The following is a 20,551-nucleotide window of genomic DNA, read 5'->3' as shown; positions in this document are numbered from 1 at the left end:
AGAACAAAACTAACCTTTTGCCATCTTTTACAGTGTAGTTCTTTATGGAACAGCACTTTCTAGTATTCTTATGGGTTTAATTTCCATAATTAAATTTAATTCCACCCCACTATTTTCAATGTGTAATGAACTAAAACCAATTCTAGAAAAAGAGTTCTAGAACCAGATTTGGTAAGGGGTGAGTCATTACAAATTCATTGTAAATTAAATGAAGAGCATAGCTGGAGGAGAAAGTCAAATTAGCAAAAGCCGTTGATAAAGAAGGGGATCCATTTGGTTTGTGACCTGCAAATTGAGCTCTACCAGGGAGTAGGTCATCCTGCTGGGGTCATCCTCTAGAAGCTGCAAAAGGGGCTGAGCCAGGAATCCTACCGTCCCAGATGAGGGATATACACTCACTCTGCTCCCTGGATTACAGTGGCAAGGGTCTTGGAGGGTTCAGAGGAATGCAGTGGAGAGAGCAATCAATGTCATTTTAGCTCCGGGAATAGCTGTCATGAGCCAAAGACACACCTGACTCATTGGCAGCCACAGGGCATCAAATTTGGGAAGGGTTCTTGAAGCTGTTAAAGTTTCCAGAGACACATGTCAAATAAGAGTTTTTGAGTGGTTACTTAACAATTAAATTGGTTAAAATGTGTTTGGTTGCACCCAAACATGAAAAACCTCTAGAAAGGCCAGTAAGGTGAATAATGGATTAAGTCTGGCGTCACTCAGTGCAAAGACTGGGGTCGAGGATTCAATGGGACATAAATAATTGAGAAGTGGTGCACAAATTGTGATCTGATGAAGAATTCCTCCTGCTGTTGTGTGGCCTGTTCTCACATTTTTATAATAAACCTGTAATATAATAGTAGTAAGTTTTGAATGCTATGATTTGATCTCATTTTAAAGTGCCAGTTTTGATTAGTACTGGTTTTATCCCAAAGATGCACAAATGGTCTTTGWGTTAAATGAAACTATTTTGTAGTAAGTGTTGTTCACTTTCAACAGGCAACTGTCAGATCTCAAAGTCCTCACACAGAACTTCTTTTCTGTTGTCTCTCAAGATGCTTACAAATCATGTAGTAAATGTTAAAATGTAAAAAAGTAAAAATGCAGCCATTTCACTTCTTAAAAATGCCTGCCTACCTCAACTAAGATGCTGTGTTCTTAGCAAAGCAATGATTCTGCACCCAGAGCAACTTTCAGCATTTAGCATTTGGCTGTTAGTTGCCTTTTTTTTTTTTTACTTAGAAGTTTCCAGACTTAAAAAAAAATGCTGTAGAYTTTGTGAAATCCGTAATGCATCTCTGTGCTGCCAGCAGATGTTGATGAGTGCACATCAAACCCCTGCTCCARCGGGGACTGTGTCAACACACCTGGTTCCTATTACTGCAAGTGCCACGCAGGATTCCAGAGAACTCCTACCAAGCAAGCCTGCATTGGTAAGAAAACTGCTCCCTGCCTGCTGGCATTGCACATGTCCTGACCCCTTGCATCAGGCTCTGCTGGAATTTCAAAAAATAGGAGTGCAGTTTCAGTAAATCCCGGTGTTAAATTAATTGGCATYCTAGTTCTGGGCTGCCACCTCATTTGTTTTGTTGTTGTCTTCTAATGTTTATCCAATATTGTGGAATATCTGTCCAGTGGATTTCCAAGATAGGAGTTCTTAAAAATAAAGTAAAAAAMAAAAGGAGTGACAGGTGCTTTTTTATATATGCRTGCAAATGAAAGCATGAGTAGGTTTTTTTGTATTCTTGAAGGAATTGCTAAACATCTCAAAATGTAGCRTATGTTGTACCTATCTGTAAAAATAATATTTTTCCCTGATGCAATGAGAAAAAATTCTTAACTTACTTTGGATTTCTTTTTCTGAATAATATTTAAATAACATGCCAATAATTGTCGTAAATGAATTTAAATCTTACGGTAGTTCTCCATTTGTGTAGGATTSTGTTTTGTTTTGTTTCTTTCTTCCCCTTAGACATCGATGAGTGTGTTCAGAATGGTGTTCTTTGTAAAAATGGCCGCTGTGTAAACACTGAGGGAAGCTTCCAGTGCATTTGCAATGCTGGGTTTGAGCTGACTACAAATGGAAAAAATTGTGTGGGTAAGGAATCTGCTAAGCAATGGGGCAGGCAATAGCTTGGTGGTTCTAGAAATTGTACTTTATACTAACGGTAAGGATCATTACACATCGCCTTTTTTTTAAATAATGTGAACCCAAAACCCCTTCATTCAAATAGTCATTGTACAGAACTGTATGATTCCAAAGAAAATTTGAGGTAATTCTTGGTTTTGAAGCTACACCTCTCCATAAAGCTTCACAGCAAATGCTCAATACATCAACACTGCTGAAGAAATACACCTGTTTTTAATTCTGGCTGCATTGTGTTGAGGAGAACACCTAAATAAAGAGAAAGCTTAATTTTCTCAGACGAGGGAAGCTTACATCTTCTCATATATGAAAGAAAAGCACACCCTGTTCTTTCATACACAGCCTGCTGAAATATGCATCACAATTGATCACAACATGAAAAAAAATTGCTGCTTTGTCTATAGAGTGAAAAGTCTTCAGATACTTTATCAGAGTTCTGATTAAAAACCAATCTTCAAGTGAAGGAACATGCTACACCAATTCTGATTGTTTATTTTCACTACGTCATCTTCTCGATGAGGTGAGGAACTAAAAGCAGTTTTGTTTTGCAGACCATGATGAGTGTGCCATGGCAAACATGTGCTTGAATGGGATGTGCATAAATGAAGATGGGAGCTTTAAATGCATCTGTAAACCTGGATTTGTTCTGGCTCCAGATGGACGTTACTGTACTGGTGTGTAAAACTTGGGTAACATGGATTGAAAATGGCTTTTCATCCCTATGAGAATGGAGTTTTGGTGACATGGATTGATTCAATGCCATATCACACCTTGCTGCTTGTTTCAATGGATTCCTTAAGCTGCCTGGATTAGAAACAGATCCTTACTTTACGGCAAAATCTATTTAATCAGTAAATAATAGATTAATTACTGGTAATTCAGAGTTCCTAACTCTTGAGTCATTGCACTGGCCACACAGCATTATAAACTTTTTGAAGTGCTGTCACTACAAACTTCTATCAAACACTTCAAGAATGCAGTCTGATTTAGTTTCAGCGGACTAATTGAGGATRCTTGTTACTGCCCATAGAGGTAGGTTTGGGCTTGAGTCACTTCTAGCAAATCATCTAAATGGTTAGTCTTCTGATTTGAAGTTAAACCATTTCTGTTGTGCTTTTCTTAATTACATTCAGGTCTACTTGGAAATTGATGGCCACTTAAATGTTCTTTGAAATTAAAGTGAACCATCACAAGGGTATTTTGTGCTTAGTGCTCCTTAGCTACACTTTAAAGCAGTTATAATACCATAAGAATGGACAGTAGGGAAAATTTATCAATAATTTTGCTTGATGTAGAATATGAAGTATTTGATCCTACAGTTCTTCTGCATGTTTTGGGGTTTTTTGTTTGTTTGTGCAGCTGAATTTTTATTATCCCAAGATTAAATTTTTATYAGAAATAAGTCAAGGATGTACTAATATCTGCTGTTGTTTGATAATCCTCTGAAACTGTTACCGGTAATCCTGCTTAAAAGCAGTGAATAAATTGCTGAATTGTCTTGCCTCTTGTTAGATATTGATGAATGCCAGACATCAGGAATTTGCATGAATGGTCATTGCATAAACACTGAAGGTTCATTTCGCTGTGATTGTCCACCTGGCTTGGTTGTAGGGGTTGATGGTCGTGTTTGCGTAGGTAAGTGGGATTTTTTATTTTCTTCACTGAAAATCAAGTGGAATTATCAGGTTAATTAATTATCAAATGCATCAAATTATTTCCTTCCAAATAATGCTGACATCAAACCACATAGAAAAGATACAATCCCATAATCCTAGTGTTAAAAGACAAACCTAATTTCTTTTGTGGAGTTGGAGAGGCCCCACCTCTTGTTTACCTGTTACTTATATAAATTATACTTGTAGTGCTTACTCTCTGGAATCTCTTTTTGGTTTTGGGGCATACCTTTTCTAGTCTGATGATAAATAATATTTTGCTTTGTAATCAGCCTCTTACCCTCTCAAATGGTACTGGTTGGCATTTAAGAGATTTTTCACCTAGTTCCTTCAGGAGCTCTGATATAACTTCAGGGAGCTCATGGGACAAAACTTGGATGCTTTTCAGGCTGACGAAGAGTTAAAGAAGTGTGGGGGGCAAGAAGAAGTTCATGCCTTGTTTTCTGCTGATTGGTGATGGAGGGTGGAGAGGAATACATATTTATAAGGATTGCTGAGTTACGGTGCTGAGTTGCAACACTGCAAAGTTCCTCAGGTGAATTTAATCCACAGGAGATCCCACCTTCTCCTTCTACATGTCAGAACATCAATTCTATTTTATATCCYCTAAATTTCTCCTCTCACAGCTCATGCTTGTGTCTATCATCAGGCATGTTGGTGATCACAGACTCTGCAATAATAGTATTTACTAATCAGTGCCATGAATGCTTTTGCTGATAGACAAATTTATATTTTATCTGCATATTTCCAGATAAAGGAAGGACACACTGCATTACAGAGTTTGGAGGGTATCCCACACCAGGGGGATGGGCCATACTAAATCTTCATGATGCTGTTACCAGCTCGTTTCAAATAATATTTCAGATGGTGCAAAAGTTCTAAATGTTTGAAATAATATCTAGCACAAGTGTTACTATCAAGTGCCAGCACAAACAAACCCCTTTTGTTACCACTTCAGTTTAAAAAATGAGTGATAAAAACTGAGAGTGGCTTAAAAATATAGGTTAAAGAAAAGCTAAAACACATTTGCAGTCTCTCAACTGGAACCCAAACATTTGTTGTTTTAAATAAATTTGAATAAATAAATGAATCTTCTAGTATGCAAAACTGTACTAAAGATTGGACCAACAAAAGCAAGTTGTGTTCCCTCCTATATGGTAGCTGAGTTGTTKTCTTCTGGTTTATTACAAGTTTGGAAAGAAGCAGTGAAAAGTTAAAACAGTGAGAAAAGGCTTGGTGTGCTGTTTTAAATATTGGCATTTTCACWGCTCAGTGGCACACCAACAAAATCAGAGTTGAGTACAGGCTGTTCAGTACCTTTTTTGTGTTCCAAGTTGGCCTCATCTTTACCTCTATCAGTGATACAGCTGCAAAGACTCAATACCGTGCTCAATTCTCTGTGCTTTCATTTACCTAATGTTGCCACAGTTCTAACAGCTGAAGACTTCACAAGCTGGCCGTCATCTGTGAGCACCATTTATTTAGAAATGTTCAGCTCCACATGTTGCWTAGCTTTAAGATTTACGATAGATACTTACTTTTTCAATAGGAAATATCCTTAACAGGACAAAAAAATCATGACCTAGTTGAGTTGGAAAATTAATTAAAAAAGATGATGTAATTATTCCAGCTATAAAGTAGCATAAGAAATTTCAAATATTGCATAACAAAATATATTCACACATAATAGACTTTCAGAGTAGAATTTCCAAGCCAATCCACTGTTTAGCATTGTGTGTGTGTGTTTATATATATTCCACATGCTGTGTTAACTACAGGAATTCTGTGTCTGGCTGTTCTATTCCCATGTATTGCATGAGCTAAACAATATTTTTTCAGACATTCTGGCTGCTAGAACACTATTTGTAGTTTGGAAATTAATAAGTTAAATTGAGCATCTTCGAAGATCATTCCCAGAAGTGTGCTAGGTAGCTAGCAAGGAGTATAAAATCCAAGAACCCATTGTCCCAATCTTTCCCTCTTCTCTGAGCTCCATTCTACTTCTGAATAATGAGATTGATCCTAGTGAGAGTATTCATAGRAAAAAAAAAAAAAAAARAAAGAAAGAMATTTTTACTTGGTATTTACAAGTAGGCTGAGTCAATCACGAAATGTTACACAAGCTTGAAAAAGGTACAGCAAGGGGGAACAAACGCTTGGAAAAGGAAGAGTTAGAGAGTCATGGAACAACTAAATAAATACTTGGAGCCAAACTTYCAATGTTTGAATATTTGCAGGCTTTTTCGGTTTGGCTGTACTTCCAGCTGCAGCTCCATGCTTGGACTCCTCAGCTGGCCCTGTCTGTGTCTGTCACCTCAGGACTTGTGCTGGGCTCTGGCTGCAGCTTCACTCAGTGGTGTTTGTGCTCTGCTGAGACTCTTCTGATTATCCCTGCCCAGAGCCACAGTCATCCAGAACAAAGCATCTAAGCTTTATTTCACCCTGATGGTTTTGCTGAGCCAAATCTGGAAATGTCTGTCATAAGCATGGTTTGACCTTCTAAGGCTCCAGTGACTTTTTCTGAGTGTGGGTCAAGCGCTGGTCGAACTTCTGTTGACCACAAGTGTGGTGACGATAACTTTTGTAGATGATGAAATGCTACACCACAAAATTCAAGAGTGTGGAGGTGGTATGCCTTGGAAAAGAGTGGAGTGTCCCAAAACAGGTACTGGGCTACAGTAATAGCAATGTTAGTGTCTGATCCAGGGCATAAAGTAAATTCTCAGTGCTCTGAAATGAGTAGCCAAGGGCTGATCAAACTAAATGTGGGGAGCTGCACAGATTCATCAGCAGGCTGCAGACTCAGAACTGTTGTGAAATGGAGAGCCTGAGCTTGGTGAGGCACCTGCARCGATTAAATCATCCACAGAGGAGTCCTTCTCTTTCTTACTGGTGCAGGCAGCACAGCCCAAGCGGGGCATTCTCCCTGTTACACCATTGCTGTTTTGCTTCTGGGGCAGCCAGCTTGGTTCTTCATCCTTCACAGCCCKTGTGAAGCACTGACTCTGTAGAGCAGACTGTTTTCCTGGAACTGAATTGTCCTCAAGTTTTCCGTGCCACTTCTGTGAAAGCACTGAGGTGTGTTGAAGTGCTCTCTTTTGCTCAGTACATCTGTAGCTTCCTCCAGCTGCSTCCCAGACTCCACATCTTTGAAGACCTTCCTCCCGAGCATTTCTTTCACATTTTCCAGTCTTCTGTCCCTCTACAGTTTCCCTTGGTGTTGTTTCCTTCCCTTGTTTTGCTTCACTATCCCCTCACAGACACATAACTAGGGGGAAGCCTCCCCTTCTGTGACAGGACAGTGATTGMAGCCCCTTTGTCCATGGCAGAGCTTGTCAGAGTGGCAGCTGGACTTGTCTGAGGTGGGGGGAAAGGATGTGATGACACTGATTATTTTGCAGAGTACACAAACAGACATTTCTCGTGCAGAAGTCCTTGACTGTTTTCAAGCACCATAATCTTTTCCTGATGTCAAGTGCAAGCAAACTGTACTGGCTTCACCTATATTCTTGGCAAGGAAAAAATCCTGAAATCTAGGACAAATTTAGCTGTGCTCCAGAACTGTCTGTTCCATGGGATACCAAAAGCAAGAGAAAACCTTTGTGTGCAGGCAGTGCTGTTATACAGGAGCCAGCTTACAACGCTAAAAGAGCTGACAGAACACATCAGGAATTGCTGTTCTTATTTGGATTGGCGCTGGATATTCAACATCGCTGTAAAACTTTTTGTGCGACTTTCCTTTGTTGTTTTGGGTTTGTACTTCAAGCGAGTAACCGTCTGGATTGCCTCAAACACATTTCAGTTTCTGAGTCCTCTCAGGCTCATATCCAGGCCACAATGTATGGCAGTTTTACTGGGGGACTGACAAGGAGCATAAATTAAAGCTGTGTTTTGTCCTGGCCCAGAAAGATACCTGAAACAAAGAGTATTTCTGTGGCTCTGGCAGTGTCTGTAGAATTACAGGACTGAAAAACAAAGCTTGTTTTCTCCATCTGTATCTTGCAATTCTCAGCTACACCTTTTTAAGAGGGCTGTCTAATCACATGCTTTTTGAAAGATCTCTGACATTATCCTATAAGCAAACATGGAAATGAAAAGGGCATTGAACTCTGTAAAGACCAAAAACCAAGAAGAACAACAAAAGCCCAAAACAAAAGGCACAAAAAAGCAGTCTTGGAGACTGTTCCCGTAGTTCTTGGGTAAGTGTAACAGATTATTATTCCTGTAGAGGTAAGGAGGGTCTTCCTTGGAAGGTATTTTCTTATTACATCTTACTGGCCAAGGCTGTGAAATTGATTTAGAAATTTATTTATGTGACTAAATCAGTTGTAAGATAGGCAATATGCACATGATGAGTCCTACAGGTATATGGTTGACCTGTGTGATTTTTCTGCTGTCTTTTTTTGGCATAATTTTTGGGGTTAAAGACCTTCCAGGTATTACGTGTTTTATTGGTATGGTAAGTGGTGGTTTATCTGAGCCATCATTTCCAGCCCTCTCACCAAGGATGGCGCTGTAACTTCCAGAGTGGGTTTTAGATCATAAATGCCCAGAATTTTCTTACACTCTGGGCAGTTGTGTTGCTTTCCTCACTGCCTGGTAGCATGCAAGATTTGTTAAATTGATGTTCCCAGCTAGATTTTTGGGGCCTCTTTGGTGTGCTAATCCAGCACTGGTGCCAGTTCACAGTCTCGTAAATGCTGAACAATCTGCTAAAATTGCATTTCTGTTCATAATTTTGCAAATACAGCTGGAGACCGTGATAGGCTCATTCTTTCAGCAGCAGGTATTCTCCCATTTTGCCAGCCCTGGACTGCTGGTGAGTTTTCCTATCTGAAGGATTATTTTAGAAGTAAATAAGAGATGCCTGTGGTACTTCTCAAAGGGAAAAATCAGCCACCACATGGTGATGCAAACCATTCTCCATTTCTTACTGGGATATGTGTTGATGGATTTACAGAGCTGCTTTGGGTGTGGGTCTTCTTTGCTGGGTCCTCTGGAATGCTTTTGAATTTACTCACAAAATGCTGGTTTAGTTGATTTTAAAGTGCTCTGGAGAAAGTTCCAAGAGGTGGTAAGCATGTTGAGATTTGGCCTTGCTGCCATCAGTATTATTAAGGCAGTGCAGATGTAGCCAGTGTGACCTTTTTGTTGACCAAAAAAGTGGTTTTAGCTTTTGTTAGGATAGTATGCATACATTTCACTCTCAGCCTAAGGAAATAATTATTTCTTTTATTATCCTTTCTTTTTAGATACTCATGTGCGTAGCACATGCTATGGGGGCATCAGGAAAGGGCTGTGTGTCCGTCCCTTCCCTGGTGCTGTGACAAAATCTGAATGCTGCTGTGCCAATCCTGACTATGGTTTTGGAGAGCCGTGTCATCCCTGCCCTGCTAAAAACTCAGGTGAAATTTTGTGTTTCTTTGAGTACTACAGTGAACACACAGACTTAAAAAAAAATCTTGTTGAGATCATGTTGATTTATTTTGTTCCTTAAAGAAAAGTGAATAGGGCGCACATGGGTGAAGCTAGGTTCCTGAATTAAGTATTTGCTATCAGCAATAATGCTTGAAAGGGAATAAGCAGAGTTCTMCAATGAATCTTTAAATTTCCTGGTCCAGTCAGCTGGGTTTAAAAGAGCAGCCCATATTCTTTGTAGAAATCTTAACTTGATTTTATAAAATCAATTCTTCAAGTAAGTGCAGGGATTGATTTAAAAAATTATCTTGATTTCAGAGCTGAGATGATGCATCTTGGATTGAATTTCCTTTCAGTGTTGTTTTCTGAAGCAGTAGAAAACAATTCAGAAAAAAAACCAAGTAAAACTGACTTAATGATTGAAAGCAATAACCTGAGMGGACAGAAGTGTCAAGACTGTAAAGAAATCACCTAAATACTTAAYTCTGGTCATCTAATTTTGGTTTGGTATTTATATGAAAGTTCAGGATGGAGTGCTACTTGACAGATTTAACTAAATTATCTACAAATGGTTATGTCATGTGAACATAGTATTTCATTACTTACATTGTAGAAAAATTATTTTTTAAAAAATCAGGTTGATTTAGTTTCAGATGAAAGAAGATGTAATACTGGAAATAACATTTTCTTTTCTCCAACATCTCTGCYTCAATTGAGCAGCTGAGTTCCATGGCCTGTGTAGCAGTGGAATAGGTATCACTGTTGATGGAAGAGGTAYGTTGCACGTTTTATTTAATATATATGATTAAAAGTTAAAAAAAGATACCCAGAATCATATTTTTTTGATAACATATTAAAATGGCATTTTTTACCTCAATATGTTGGTTTTAATATTTTTAGTCTCAAAGTACAGTATTTGAATGTTGTCTAAAGAAAAGGCTGGAATTAATTCTCTACAACAGTAGATTTTGCCTGACCCTATCAAGAAAACAAAGTAATCTGTTTAACGTTCTGACCTATATTTTTTTTTTTTTTTTTCTGGAGATTAGAGATTAGGCGTAAGACAGCTCTCCCTCATTTGGGGAGTGACAAGGGTCACTTGTATTTGCAGTTGATTTTCGGACAGCTGGGATAGAAATAGAGCAGTTTTTCACTCCAGATCCAGTGTTCGCTTATAGATCATTTCCATGGATRGATTGTTTCTCTGTAGCCTTAAAAATTGAAGGGAACTCTCTGAAAAAAAACATATCCTTATGAAAAACAGTCCTGAAAGTGACCACTTGCATTTAGTACTGGATACTGTAGAGCTCCAGATCCATTTTRTTGTACCACAGAGACGGGGATTTAAAAAAAATAATGGCTGAGCCAGGSCTGAAGTAGGACATGCTGCAGCTGCCAGATACGTGAAATGTGTTGAAGAAGGAATAGGGGAACACAAGAACATAAATTTACTGCAAGGTATTTGTCTGATGTGTTAATAATTATCCGAGTCAGCATTAAAGCTCCTATTCTGTTCAGTTGCAGCAGAATGAGAGCTCCCATCATATTTAGTGTTAGCCTAAGTAGTTTTTAAAACCAGTACTATAATAAATTCTTCTTTTGTTGGGTACTGTAAGTATCTGCATATTTTTTTTTTCAGTGCCTGACATGTTGCACGCTTACGAGCAATTTAAAATCCATAGAATTTATAAATTGTTTATTTTTCATTTATTTCCATTGAAGAGCCTCTAAATTTCATGAAGAAAAAATGTCAGTATTCAGAAATATTGTTATACAAGCCCATCATTTGCATGCAGTCTCCTAGGGGGTCATGTGTCCTTTTGGATACATGAAAAAATACCATTTCTCAATAAAACATAAAAACAAGTGTGCTCTCTACCAAATTCATGATAAAGATTTTGGGTTCATATTCCAGCTAAAGTCCTTCTTTGTTCAGGTTTCTAGAGGGAACACAGGATTCTCTGTGCGTCTTGTACAGCAGCATTGCAACCAATTTTCATGCTGCTGCTCCTGTTACTGCTTGTGTGCTTATCCCCAGGATTCAAACATGTCTAGTAAGCTAGAGAATACATTTTGCTCTGAAGAAAACATAAATCTCAAGTATTACGCTAAATCGTATTGTCTTAGGAAATTTTACAGCTGTCTCATAGSATTGGGTTTTATCCAGGGATAACGTGTTTTTTTCCAAATGCATTTCTGATTAAATGTAAATCAGTACCTAAACTGCACTCTRATTAAAGAGGAAATGTTCTTTATGAAAAGTTGAACCCTGCAAGTATTAAAACAAGCCTTTCATGAAGTCAGAGTTAGGCCAGCACCCCTTCTGTTCTTTCCAGGGTTTGGGAAAGGCACTATTTAAAATAATTAGCTTTACCATATAGGAAGGAGGAAAATAGTAAAAACCCTCTTTTCCTCAGAGGCAAAAAGTATCAAAATTAGTCTGTTCCTGTTCTTACAGTTCATATGAATATTTTGGAATTTTCCGGCTACAGCAGAAATTTTATATGGGACTGTAAATTCAGGGAATATAACTTATCCATCATCTTGTTCTGTCTGAGAAAAATTCTAAATTTCCAACAAGTTCTTATAGCACTGAATATGCTGTAGTTTTGACCTGTGCATTACACCTGTATTAGGCAAAATCATGTCACCTAGTAATTTATAACTTCTTACCTAGATCCCTAAACCACAGGCACTGAGTGCATAGTCTAGTATGTTGCATCAAGTTTTTTCTTACAAACACATAGTACCCTGTCAGTTTAGGTGGGAAAGGATATCTGGAGGTCATCCAACCTAACCTGCTGCTCAGAGTTGAAAGCTGAATCATTCCTCAAAGCCTTTTCTGATGGAATTKGTAAAGTTTTCAAGGATGGAGCTCCCATAGGCCCCTTGGGCAGCTTGCTTTGGTGCTTAGCCACGTTTGTGGTGAAGAATAGTTTTCCTGGTGTGTAATTTAAATTTCCACTGTTGTACCTTGCAAGTGCAAGTCACTGTGCACCTCAAAGAGSAGCCTGGCTCCATCTTCTCTGTAAGCAGCTATTAACATCAGGGAGCTGCTGTTTGAGATCCCTCTGATATTCCCTCTTTTCAGCTGAACAAATACAGTCACTTCAGCCTCTTCTCACACCTCAGCCACTGACTTTGCGGAGGGAATTTAGTCACTTTGACACTGAGCTCTGTGTAGTCCAAGAGCCCTTTGGAGCACACTGAGGGAACAATTTATTAATCCAGGTGATATTGTAACTAGGGCAGAGGCATTACTGGGCCCATTAATTATCAGCACAGATGAGCTAATTAGTGATGCCAAGATTGATGGCAGCCTGGGCAGTAGTGGTCATGCCCTGGTGGAATTGGTGCTCCTGAGGGGTGTGGGCCAGGTGCAGAGTAAAGCTGGCACCCCGACTTTTATGAGCATGAACTTCCAGCTGTTTAARGCATCAGTGAATGGGATTCCCTGGGAAGCTGCCCTCTGGGTTAAAGGAGCAGGGCAGGATGTTCCCTGAGATCACAAGAGCTCTCTGCTCACACGTGCCAAAAATTAGGCAAGAAAGGCAAAGAGCTTGGCTGGGTAAGGACATCCTGGTTAAAGTGGAGGGTGAGAAGGAAATTCACCATCAGTGGAACKATGGTAGATTCCTGTGAGGAATACAGGTAAGCTGCCCAGATGTGTAGGCATGGGATTGGGAAAGCCAGGGCATACTGGGACTGAGTTTGGCCAGGAGTGCCATGGGTGGCACAGGCTTCTTGAGGATTGGGACACGAAAAGAGGCCCACAGCTGGACACAGTATTCCAGGTTTGCCTTCCAGTGTCAAATAAAGGAGAATAATGACTTCTTTCAGCCTTCTGKGTCCACCTGTGCTGTCCCTTGACTCCGAATGACAGCCTCCACACCTACGCTGCCCACACCTACCACAGGAGCAGGTTTGTTGGACCTTTCAGTGCCTGATTGTCTTCTGTTACTGTGCCAATRCAGACATCAATGAGTGTGCTTTGGATCCCGATATTTGCTCCAACGGGATTTGTGAGAACCTGCGTGGCAGCTATCGTTGTAACTGCAACAGCGGCTATGAGCCTGATCTTGCTGGAACCAACTGTGTGGGTGAGTTGTTTGTTGTTTTCATAGTGGCTGGATTATTTATCACTGCACTGATGCTAATTTGACTTGACCRAATTTAGATTAGAAGATATCTTCAAGCTACAATGAAAATGCAGAAAATCTGGAATTATGCTTTTCTKGATCATTTCATAGTCATTATTCTGTCTGTTTTCCTGTCATTTGGTGGGTGAGTATTGCTGTTTGGGAAGTGTAAGCAGGAGGTAAAACTGAATGTTTCACTCTAATTGATTTTATTATTTGTGATCATGCATGAAATCCAGTGGGTGGGTTTTTTTTGTTTTTTTCTTTTGGGAATTCTCACCTCCAAAAAAAAAGTATTATACCAGAAGTATATTGTACAGTAATTTTGTTTATAGCCTTGTAATTTTAAACAGGTTAAGCAGAAAAGTGAAGCTCATTTAAATTAAAAGCTAATGGAAATATCTCTGAAACCATCAGGATGTCTCAAGAACTGTCTCTCAGTACTGTGTTTATTTTGGGGAATTACTGCTCTCTGTACCTGAAGTTTTACTACCTGTCACTGCTGTTTGTGCTCTAAAACACTCCACAACTTTTGGTGGGGAAAACCTGGTCTATGTATCTATGGTGTAGTTTTCATATCAAACATTCCTTCCTGGTGACGCAAAGCAAACACAGTGTAAGGAAAGTGTTTCCTTTCATCTGCTTGAATAAAGGAATTTTACTGCTAGTTACTTCCTAAAGCCCTAAATATGACCTTTTGGCAGGAAAGGCACTGCTCCAGAAAACTATTAATTTCTTGGTTTTTTTAATGCTTCATATAGTATTTGTTTTCCAAGTGGATTTTATGGGAAGGGATTTTATTTATCTAGTTACACTYGGGATTAGGTAAGTGTTAGTATAATCTATGTGTTTACTTAAATAAAGATAAAGCTTACAGAATGTGCGGGTGTGTTTATTTTTAGATAAAACTTTTCCATAAAAGAATTTAAGTATGAACACTCAGATAAAAGGTTGAAATGTTTTAATTAATGATATAGATTATGAGCTGCCTGGAAATAAAAGTGGTCATCAGTCAGAATGCAGGCAGTATTTTTGTCAGGTCTCAGTGGGTTTAGGAAATGAGCTATATTGTTSTGTGTTTTTGCAGAGCATATCACCACAGATTAGAGTCCAAATCTGAAATTACTCTGAGATTCTAAGGAAATAATGCACTTATCATGCTGCACAGTTTGGGTTAAAGGCCTTCTGATAAAGCTCAGAATTGCCCTTGAAAATGTCAATTTACAAATCAATCCTCCTTTCCTTGTTTGAAATCAGATGAGTTAGGTTAAGGACAGAGCTTTTTTTTTTTTTAATTTATGGCTGCCAAACTTAAATCTTGGATTCATCATCAGAGGAAATTCAGGCTTTATTGTCTGAATCTGGATGAATTCAAAAGCAGAGTTTGGAAAATCTAAAGTAGTTGGGGAAATGACAATTCTTGAATTGTAGTTACATTGCATTCTCACTTTCTTTCTATAATTTTAAACTTTAAAGCTTCCTAAAAATCGATTTGACTTCAGATTTCAGTTGTAGCATTAGGTTTGGGAACTCAAGCAGTCATTTAAGAAGATGCAGTGCCAGGTTTGTCATGACGCGTCCCATAAATATTCTTCTATAAACTCAKATTATTATGACATATAATTGGGCACCAGAGAAAAGGGCCTAAAATTATRTATTTTTTTCCTTTCATAGAATAATAATAGGGCAATGAGAAAGAAACATTACTTTTTATTAGAAATATTTTTAGTTAGTTTAAGAAGCGTTCAGGTAATTATTCTAATATATGGGATCTTTCTAGTCAGTGTGCTCGATATCCTGATCTTAATCAAAGATTTTTCTTTTAAAATACAGTGGTTATTAAATACAGGTACATGCCTACTCTTGAGATTGCAGCCAAACACCAACTGTACAGGATAGATTTAAATCCACTTCATGGATAACAAAAACAAATGTTTGCCTAGAAAACAGAACAAGAATTAACACATTGATGTTTGTGTGCTTTAAAAAAAAATAATTCAGATACTGTTTTCAAAGCAAATAGAYCTTCGTGAATTTATATGGTGTAGTCATACAACTGACAGAGATCTCAAGGTCATTGCTGGAAAACACAAGTATTCTTTTAAGACTAACCATGAACTATTTTTAGAGCTTGCTAGTGGGAAAAAACCCAACAAAAGGTAGAAGTGAAATTTTTGCAATAAAAACCTGAAAATTATTTAGAGCTTTGAAATTAAGAGCTGTCATTTTTGCTCACAATGTGACTCCTGCCCCTGGTGTGACTCCTGTCCCTGCAGACATCGATGAGTGCTCCATGAACGGGCTGCTGTGTGACAACGGGCTCTGCCGGAACACCCCAGGCAGCTACAGCTGCTCCTGCCCCAAGGGTTACCTGTTCAGCTCAGAGACAGACACCTGTGAAGGTGAGAACCCTGCYATTTGTGTCAGGTTCATTGTTTCTTGTGTCAGCGTCAAAGCAAAACTATCACAGGACTGATGGCAGAAACCAGAGGAAAAGAGAGAACTGTGATACTGCATAAACCTTCACATTCCTCTTGTAATWTCTCTGCTTTTCAGTGTGTTGGGTATTTGCTGTTGAATTTCTTTTGAAGTAATAATTTCATTTTTATATTCAAATGTTTTCCTGAGCTACAACATGTTGAACTACAATAGAACGTAATATGCTCTTGCCTTTGATCATGTAGCAGGAATACCCTGTCTGTCATTTAGGGAAATGCATGTATTTTGATAACAATCTCTTTTTTCTTATTCTTCTCTCACTTCACTCTGTGGTGATAGTTAATTCTAGATTAAATCCTGTTACCTGTGATGCATTCCAGGATCAGGACATTACTGCCCACTAATGTGAAAATTGTCCTTTATTTTTACAAGCAATCAAAATTGCTTTCTGATGTTACTGTTTAACCCAGATGTTAAAGCAACAAAAAAAAAAAAAAAAAAAAAAAAAAAAAAAAAAAGGAAAAAGAAATATATACTTAAAAAATTAAAATTGGAAGCATTAGCTTATGAGCCAACTCTTAATTAGTATTTGGAGTAGGAGTTTAGTAGAATTAGAAAGAATTAGAAGTAGTAATAATAGTAGCAGTAGTAGTACTAGTAGTAGAATTTTGCTGGTCTTCTTTATTTTTTGCTTGGTTCAGAGTTTGCAAATCTCAGTATTTGTGATCATTAGAAAATTTTTTTAGTGCACAGTTTTGCATTTTAGTGAGTGATGGGAAAACTGTAATTTTTTGCTGCAAAAGACTTGTTACGTGAACCATGTGATCATCTTGATTTTTCTGAAGAGGTGGAAGGTATCACTGTCCTCAGCTGCTTGTTATTATTGATCAGGCAGAAGTTGCTGCCATACAGCAAAGCAAACATCTAGAAAGGAAAGTGGAAATGTTTTAAATTCTGGCAATATCAAATCATTCACATGTTCTGTAGAAAATATCATCACCCCTTCTATGCAAAAGAAATTATATTTCTTCAATATTTTAAAACACTGACCAAAAGCTAGATGGATGAGAAGCCAGAATGCAGACAACCTAGCCAATCATGTTGAAATAAAATGTATCTACGTTTTCAAACAGTAAAATTAGATTTATTTCTTAATGGTTATAATACTGTTAATATTCTTACATCTTTAATCTCATCGTTAGATTGTTGTCTAAATTTGGCCAGTAAGGTAAAAAAGCTACTCAGGAGGGGTTTTGTGTAAAAGTGTCTGTAAAACCTATTAAATGTGCTGTGTTTTTACTCACATTAAGTAGGCAGCAGTAACGTTGGGTTGGCAGCAGAGAAAGAAATTATTCTCTTTCTGCCCAAATCCTGTTTCTCGTAATTYGTTTCGGAGTTACAAGTTCACTGGTTGTAAAAACCTGCTGTAGTAGGGAGCTCTGTGTTGAGCACTGAAAATGCTCTGATGCTTATTACCAATATATTTTTAATATGACTCTCACCAACAATTCTGAAGAAACAACAAAACCCTTCTCTGTTTTTATTTGTAGTTCAGTTGAATTTTTTTTATCAGTTTGTTGCAGGGAGTAGGAGACTTGTGTGTGACTCCAGGGTCTGTGGAAGTTGAGATTTTTACAACAAGCTCCATGGTTTAGTTTGTGTTTCCAGTGACATAACTAGTTAAATGTAAACCAGATGTGCTTTGAAGTTCATTTCCAGGAATGTACAGTGGACTGTTTCAATTTTTTGTTTCTCTGACGTTTACAAKGTACACTTGCTTCACTTAAGAGAAAAAAGTTTTTAAAATATACCTCAGTAAATATCTTCATGCATACTGTTCTTTGTTTTAAAATACATAATAGTGTTAAGATCGATTTTTTTTCTTGCTTACTCTTTCAAAAATTGCCATTTAGTACTATTATGAGAAGGTATATGGAAACAATTTTTGAAGTTTCTTTCCATTGTGCATGTGATAGTTTTTCACTTGATTCAGTGGTGCATGAATGCTGAAGTGCATCTAATACCATCTTTTAATCTTTTTTTTTTCCTGGATGGTGGTTCTGGAATGTAGTCAATGCACTCTTATCAGCCTATTACTACCCAGAATCATTGGGTTTGGGGTTTTTGTTTCTTTATTTTTAGTTYTTAGCATAATGCTAAAGGACATCAAATGCAGAAGGGCCTATGGAACCAAGGGGAGCAGCCTCTGCTTTTCAAAAGGTGTTGAACTTTAGTAGTTTTGGCCCCCCCTCTCCACTTTTTCCTGTCTTTGTTTGCAGTTTTGGCAACATTGACTTCCAGTTGCRGCCTTCCATTATTTTTTGTTAGATTTGGGAATAACGTCTGAAAATCCAAAATAAAAGATGCCTTTTCTTAGAAGAAAGTTGGTTGTAATCCTAACATGGTAAATGCCAGGGAGAACTAAAGACAGGCATAATAATCTTTTATTACCCCTATAAATGTGAAGCAATTTAAATTCCATGCATCTTAATATTCTAAATAAGGTTGAAGTGATGTTTTAGATAGTGGCAGCTGTCTGCCTTTCTTTTTTTAAAACATATATGAAAATACTTTTATAGGGCTTTGTCTTGCACATCGGTTGTGTCTGCAAACCTGTGTGTGGTCGAGATGCCAGCTGTTTAAACAATGTGACACTTCACATGAAAACCACCCATTTTCAGYTTTAAAAACCTTCACAGATGATGCCCGGTCCCTCATAAACTTTCTGAAGTAGCATCTTAGTAATAGAARGGAAGAATGCTCATGATTGATTGGACAGAGAATGCATCACTTCAATTTTGTTAGTTTGGCTTGTCTTTTCAATTTTTGTCTCACTTTTTTCACATAAAGTGCACACCTAAGATTACTTATTTGTGTCAGTGTGATTTGTTTCCGATTTTAAGAGCCATTTGGTTTCTCTGCAAAAGCAGCAGAGGCCACTCTTCAGTTCCAAATGTTGATTCCTGGGGAGCGAATGGAAAGCAGGGAGCATTCCCTGGGTAATTAAAACTTAATTTTTCTTAGTGACAAGTAAGAGAGTATGAAATAAATTCATAGGGAGGAGAAGGCCTTGGTGCAGAGGAGATAATTGCTGGTGTGGACTCTGGATTGCCAGCTTGGATACAGGCTTAGAGTTTATTCTGCCAGAGCTAACAACGAGGCACATTGTCCTGACCTGATAAAGCCTCRTAGATTTTATATCTCTGCATCTTTGTGTGGTTAATCTGTAAAATAGGCCACAGTTTAAAAGTAGGCTTCAGAAACACAAAGCTCTGTTGTTGCTGACAGTCAAAGATGAGTCCTGTTTGCTCTTTGTAGGTTAAGTCCATTACGTAAAGGATCTGTGAAAGCTGGCTTTTAAGTTAAATGCTTCTTTTGGCATGAAGGGAGACATCACAGTTGCCAAGTTTCTTGATTTCTAGGCACTTTTTTGATTTCTAGGCACTTTTTTCACTAAATTTTATTTTATTTTATTTTTGTAATACCTGCATATCATTAAATTATATATATTTAAATATCTATTCCTTCCTGTGATTCACATCTCTATGACATGAATGTGAAACAAGGGCTTGATGCATCATAACATACCAAAATAGCAAATGGTATCCCTTAGAAAGCTTAAAAAAATAAGGAAGACACTTCAATTTGTCTTGAAAATAATCTCCTGATGCTATTACTATCTCCAGCGTTTAGCTAGCTACTGCATTGTTATAATTAATTTAAATTAAACTGGTTTAATTTACAGATATTACAAGATACTCCTCAAGCACTGCTAGCAAAACCTAAGCAAGCACTAAACATTTTTTACTTCTGGCCTGCCAAAGGGAACTGGTTGGATTAGAATGTACAGCTTAACTCAGGACACATATAAAAAAATGAAATTAATTAGGTTCAGGAATACATGGTGGATATGCATCAGCAATTCCTTGTGGCGAGAATTTGTTAATGTTGTTTTTGTCTTAAAACTGATTTGACTTTTTTAAAAAATCATCAGATAATGCTGTCTGCAGGGGTCCTATTCATGTGTGTGAAGAGGTTTAAAAACCTCACAGGGATGATAACCAGGATTTAGTGGCTAGCGAGAAGCACCATTTACAGTATTCCAGTATTRCAACTCTTATTTCTTCAGCATTTCCATGACTGGAGAATTGCAGCCAGTATTGTGATGTTTTGCTTCTGACAGTGTTTTCCTAATTCTTCTCAGGGAGCCATAAATGACAGAAACAATAAGGGCTTTGTTTGTGCTCTGCATGGTGTGGCTGGGAGTGCATTTGCATTCTGTGAAAAACGAGTTTTGTTTTCTCCTGGGATGTTTGTAATCGATGCTGGAAAACTTTATGGTCCATGGTGTTGGAAATTAACTGTCCTGACAAAAAGGGGCCATTTAATTAACACTTCCAAAATAATGGCACTTTTGTGCCCTGCATCTTTTGAATGCCTTGTTGGGAAGAGTAGGGAGGGCAAATATTCCAGGCAGTCCTGGCCCTTCACAGTCCACAACAGCATTTATAGTGCATCATACTTCCCAGAAGCAAGTTGTAGGTCTAATAGTACCTTTTGTTTCTGGATTACAGATATAAATGAATGTGAAAGCAGCCCATGTGCCAATGGTGCCTGCAGGAACAACCTTGGATCATTCCACTGTGAGTGTTCATCTGGCAGCAAGCTGGACCCTACAGGGCTGATCTGTATTGGTGGGTATTTCCTTTTTTTTTTATTTTCCCTTTTTATTAAAATAAAAA

At 38.0% G+C, this 20,551-nt stretch overlaps 1 protein-coding gene across 2 annotated transcripts in view; it reads left to right on the top strand.

Annotated features, from left to right (window-relative positions):
* Positions 1-20,551, top strand: part of FBN2 (fibrillin 2) — a 117,455-nt gene that overhangs the window by 41,284 nt on the left and 55,620 nt on the right. For both annotated transcript variants that reach the window (XM_057378242.1, XM_057378241.1), the window contains exons 12-20: positions 1,308-1,427; positions 1,967-2,092; positions 2,692-2,814; positions 3,653-3,775; positions 9,066-9,218; positions 9,952-10,005; positions 13,206-13,331; positions 15,647-15,772; positions 20,384-20,503. In XM_057378242.1, the coding sequence (XP_057234225.1) occupies positions 1,308-1,427; positions 1,967-2,092; positions 2,692-2,814; positions 3,653-3,775; positions 9,066-9,218; positions 9,952-10,005; positions 13,206-13,331; positions 15,647-15,772; positions 20,384-20,503 (1,071 nt within the window). The remainder of the gene's footprint in view (positions 1-1,307; positions 1,428-1,966; positions 2,093-2,691; positions 2,815-3,652; positions 3,776-9,065; positions 9,219-9,951; positions 10,006-13,205; positions 13,332-15,646; positions 15,773-20,383; positions 20,504-20,551) is intronic.

The sequence above is a fragment of the Malurus melanocephalus genome, unplaced genomic scaffold (assembly GCF_030028575.1).
Source record: "Malurus melanocephalus ecotype Western Australia unplaced genomic scaffold, MMel_1.1 scaffold_350, whole genome shotgun sequence".
NCBI lineage: Eukaryota > Metazoa > Chordata > Aves > Passeriformes > Maluridae > Malurus > Malurus melanocephalus.
Note: the sequence above shows the minus strand (reverse complement) of the source record. Positions and strands in the feature narration are given on the sequence as shown.